Below are 5,000 nucleotides of genomic sequence, written 5' to 3'. Positions count from 1 at the left end.
ACACACACACACACACACACACACGTTTTATATATATATATATATATATATATATATATTGAAATTACATGTATATATATATACATGATAATTGTAATAATAATTCCGACAGTTGTCCCCGGACTCGAAACCAGGACTTGCATAGTAGCAAGTCTATGCTTCTACCGACTACGCTAATGAGACTATAAGATTCTTCAACCTCGGGGTTAATCTAACTACCGCAGGATTTGAGTCGACTGCTAACTGCCGTCCTAATCTCAATTTTACGAAGAACCAAGCCCACTTGTAGCTAGTGGTTAAGCTAGGTACGTATCCTTGATAGACTTTCGTCGTTGTAATACCTGAATAGGATCGCCAATGACGACGATGTCAATCAAATAATTGGCGATTCTATTCAGATATGACAACGACGAAGTCAGGACTTCTGGCTGGCCACTCACGACGACCCATCTATCTCCCAGGGAAGTGGGCATTCAGCCATTCACGAACAACAATACCAAAGTGCGGAGGGCGCCTTCTTGTATGAAAATCAAATCCTCAATATTTTCCCAAGTACTGATAACTGCCCAGATTTCATCTCTCAGCATATTGAGGTACCTTTCGGCATTCATGGTATCTCGAAGGATGAAGAGACCCACAATCCTATCCGAAGGCATTCCATATTCCGATTCTGCATTTTTTCAGAGGTAATACGAGGGTCTTCTCCTGCTCAGTAGTGAGAGTTGTGACGGTTCACAAACCCACCGATGTGAAATACCGCTTCATCACTCCAGAGGATATTTTTAAAGAGATCAGACCAATCTTCATACCAAGCCAACATCATCTCCCCAAACTCCACACGAATGTCGCAGTCTTCAGCAGAGAGTGTTTGACAGTAATGCGGCTTCCAAGCACGCCATTTAAGCTCATTTTTAAGCACATTTCGTACACAGTGAAAGGAGAGCCCACTTTCCCTTGCTGCTTGTCGAATTGACTTTTTCGGGCTACGGGTAAACATTTCTTGAACAACTTGCACTACCTCCGGGTCTCTGGAATTGGAAGGGCGACCTCTTCTTCGAGTATCAGCCACAGATCCTGTGGCGATGAGTTTTGCATGACAATTCTTGATCGTCTTAGCATCAACATGTCTTCCTTTAATGGTTCTCCACCATCTTTGCACTTGAACAACGGATCTCCAAACTTCGTAGCGTGCCGCTAGCTGGGCACGTTCCTGTAGGGTAAGACGTCCAGCCATTTGTGTAGGGCTTTGAAATTTCAAACAAATCATAGATCTGAAAAGGAAACAAGAACAGAGATTTCCCGTACTTCATGGAACATATACAAAAAAAGGAAAAATATTACAGCATTTGAATAAATCATATGTATTTTAAAATAGGGAGTTACTTTTCAATCACCCTGTATATGTATATATATATATATATATATATATATATATATATATATATACATATATATATATATGTATATTTACATATACATATAAATGTATATATGTATATATATATATAACAAATATATATGTATATATGTATATATATGTATACATATATATACATATATATATATATATATATAGTATGTGTATATATATATGTGTATATATATATATATATATATACACATATATAATTGTGTGTGTGTGTGTGTGTGTGTGTGTGTGTGTGTGTGTGTGTGTGTGTGTGTGTGTGTGTGTGTGTGTGTGTGTGTGTGTGTGTGTGTGTGTGTGTGTGTGTACAGATACCTACGAGTAGCGATATGCGTAATGCTTCTCCGTGCATTTGTTTGTTTTTGTTTCATAATTTTTCTTTTGTTTTATTCTCTTTAGCCATCCTCTGAATAATTCCTACATCAGGTCATACCTTTATTTCGAAAGCAGCTTTGGTATAATCAAAATTCTCCTTTTGGATAAGATTTCCAATCATTCGGTTGTTTCCAGTACGTGTTTACATTTTTACGAATTCATAAGCAAATGTTTGAATGAAAATAAACCCAAGCCGAACTTCTTCCTGGGCGGAGTATCGGAAACCCTCTGGGAATTTTATTTCTTGAAGGCTTGATGTCGACCATTTAGGTCCTATTGCACCTTCAGGAGGCGAGACGAGGAGGAACTGAGAGAGAGAGGCCAGGACCAAGAGGAATGGCGAAGAATATAGATGGAGGGTGAGGGAGAGACGGAGAAGGGAGGAGGAAGAGAGAGAGAAGGAGTAGGAGGATCAAGGAAAAGTGTGAACGAATGTGATGGAGAGGGTGAAGGATAAAGTTAAGGAAATATTGAGTCCCTTTTGAAGTCGACGCCATGCATGTATGTATGTGTATATATATATATATATATATATGTATATATATATATATATATATATATATATACATATATACAATATATATATATAGTATTAATGAATATGTACATGTATGTTTAGTATGCATGTGTGTGTGTATGTGCGTGTGTGTGTGTATGTGCGTGTGTGTGTGTGTGTGTGTGTGTGTGTGTGTGTGTGTGTGTGTGTGTGTGTGTGTGTGTGTGTGTGTGTGTGTGTGTGTGTGTGTGTGTGTGTGTGTGTGTGTGTGTGTGTGTGTGTGTGTGTGCACGCGCGTGGGTAAATATGTGTATGCGTGTACGTGTGAATTGACTAATGTTTCATGATTTCCTTTATCGTAAAAGCTGCAGTAAGAGCCGGCGAAATCAACCAGTTTATCACTGCATCCAGGAAGTGACAGACGGAGTTAACAGCCAATTTTCCCTCGTGAGGGAAGGCAAATCCTGTCCCTCCTGAGAGCGAAAGAGAGAGAGAGAGAGAGAGAGAGAGAGAGAGAGAGAGAGAGAGAGAGAGAGAGAGAGAGAGAGAGAGAGAGAGAGAGAGAGAGAGAGAGAGAGAGAGAGAGAGAGAGAGAGAGAAGGGGGAGAAGGGGAGACTATACATAGGGAGAAAGTAGGGAATAGTGAGAGATGGAGAATGAGATATGGAGATAAGGAAAGGGTGAAAGAGAGTGAGAAAGACTTTTTGCGATTGAATGATGTTTCACAGCGATGCAGCATCTGATTCGCCGACGTGGCTACAGTTGCCCCCAAAAGGCCGAGATGAGATAAAGAGAAAACAAATGATCGAAAAAGAGGACAGGATGAAATAGAGAGTAATATGCAAAGGAAAGCAAAGAGCAAGAGATAGAATGGAGAGAGAGAGAGAGAGAGAGATATCCTGCAGCCGTCAAGTGTTAATGGCCTTCTGTCATTGGTTGGAAGTGAGCATTTGTATTGGCCGGCGACTGTTTATAGAAGAACGCCTCTGCGCTCCCGCTATAGAGCAGATACGAGAACCGGTTTAGCTGTCGAGATGCAATAGTTCCTGAGGGCGTGAGAGGAGGTAATAAGGAAAGAAGTGGAAAGGAAGAAAGTGCCGGCACTGAGGCCGTAGTTCCCGATGGAAAAGAAGAAAAAAATAGAAGGAGCTTTAAGAAGCCTTAGGAAATCGGGGAAATGAATGGAGGTCCAATTTTTAGGTGGAAGCACGTTGGGTTATGGAGGTTTTAGTGAAGAGAAATGAGGGAAAGAAGTGAAAGTATTTGTGAAGAAAATAAATTCGAAAGTGAAGTTTTTGGCTTTAGTTGAAGACAAGCACCAGGCTTCGCCAGCCACGCCTGCGCCGTGGGTGCTTGGCCTGCGGCGCTGCTCGCTTCGCGGCCGGGCTACTCTCAGTTTTACCCGACAAATTAATGCTTTATAAAACCTTCAGAAACAATGTCTTCAATTAATCCATCAAAAAGTTCAAGACTGTCAAACATTTCATCGGAATATTGAAAATCTTTGTTGTTTCGTTGAGAATCATTGAACTTAATCACCTTTCGATGAAATTCCCGCACAGATTCCTTAACACAAAATTTTTTGACAGCCTGGTATAAGCTTGGAAAAGTTTGGGCATGTTCATTCCGTAGTCGGCAACTCAAACTCTTATCATTTTGTAAAGCGACTTTTGAAATTTTCCGAGTACCTGTAACCCACTTCCTAAAATGTCTTTGACGCTTCTTTTTGTCGGCTTCGGTTTCTATAGGCATTGTTCCTGGTGATCTTATCGTAAGATTTGTTGCCCTCCTTTTTTAACGGTTAAAACTTTTATTACACACGTGTCCCTTTTGCCGGTTCAGTGGGGGACAAACATACACCCGGGTTCATTAAAAGACAGCCGGGAGTCATTTTTTTTTTTTTTTTTTAGTTATTCTTAGATGTAACATTTTCGGGAGGTTTAAATGGAGGAAATAAGGGAGGAAAATGGAGGAAAATGAAAGAAACTAGGAAGACTACGGAAAAGAACAGGATTCCCGTCCGGGATACCGCAGACAGGAATGAGAGAAGCTGGCGGATGCCAAGATGAAAGGAAAAGTGGTATCCGGTACTTAATGTAGCTAATCAAGATGAGGCTATGACCCTCTTACTATTGACGTGGTACCACGGAGATTTTTTTTTTCAGCAGCGAGAGTAGATGTAGAAGTACCTCCAGTGTTAGAGAGTTTTTGGAAGAGGAGAGAATGGAGGCTTTGGCTACAGTTCCTGGGCGTATGATGGAAGTAATGGAAGACGAAGGTTTAGGAAGAACTGCAATAGTTCCTGGAGATTTTGATGGAATAAGCGAAGGGAAGAAACAGAGGAGGTTTTGGGTGATCTAATAGAGCTATTCAAGTGGGTCAAGTGATTTAACAAGGGTGATGCAGGTAAGGTCATCATATTAAGACAGCAGGGCAGGACTCACAGTAATTTATTTAAATTGGACAAATCTAAGTTTTAAGAAAGAAATAGGCAAGAATTGGTAAACTAATAGAGTGGGTAACGAATGAAAGAGACTTAGTAAACATGTAGTGAGTGCCAAAACGATTGGTTGTTTTAAGAGGATGTTAGATAATCTTATGAATAGGGATAACAGGTGGTAAGGGACATGGAACTACCTAGTGTAGGCCTTATGGTCTCTTGCAGCCTCCTCCATTCTTATGTTCTTATGGTTTGGCTAAAT

At 40.5% G+C, this 5,000-nt stretch overlaps 1 protein-coding gene across 1 annotated transcript; it reads right to left on the bottom strand.

Annotated features, from left to right (window-relative positions):
- Positions 1 to 709: 709 nt before the first annotated feature.
- LOC143035574 (uncharacterized) lies at positions 710 to 1,234 on the bottom strand. The gene has a single exon (XM_076202441.1). The coding sequence runs from the start codon at positions 1,232 to 1,234 to the stop codon at positions 710 to 712; it is 525 nt and encodes a 174-aa protein (XP_076058556.1).
- Between the last annotated feature and the right edge of the window lie 3,766 nt (positions 1,235 to 5,000).

This window comes from Oratosquilla oratoria, chromosome 19 (assembly GCF_046742065.1).
Source record: "Oratosquilla oratoria isolate Oo_2021 chromosome 19, ASM4674206v1, whole genome shotgun sequence".
Taxonomy (NCBI): domain Eukaryota; kingdom Metazoa; phylum Arthropoda; class Malacostraca; order Stomatopoda; family Squillidae; genus Oratosquilla; species Oratosquilla oratoria.
Note: the sequence above shows the minus strand (reverse complement) of the source record. Positions and strands in the feature narration are given on the sequence as shown.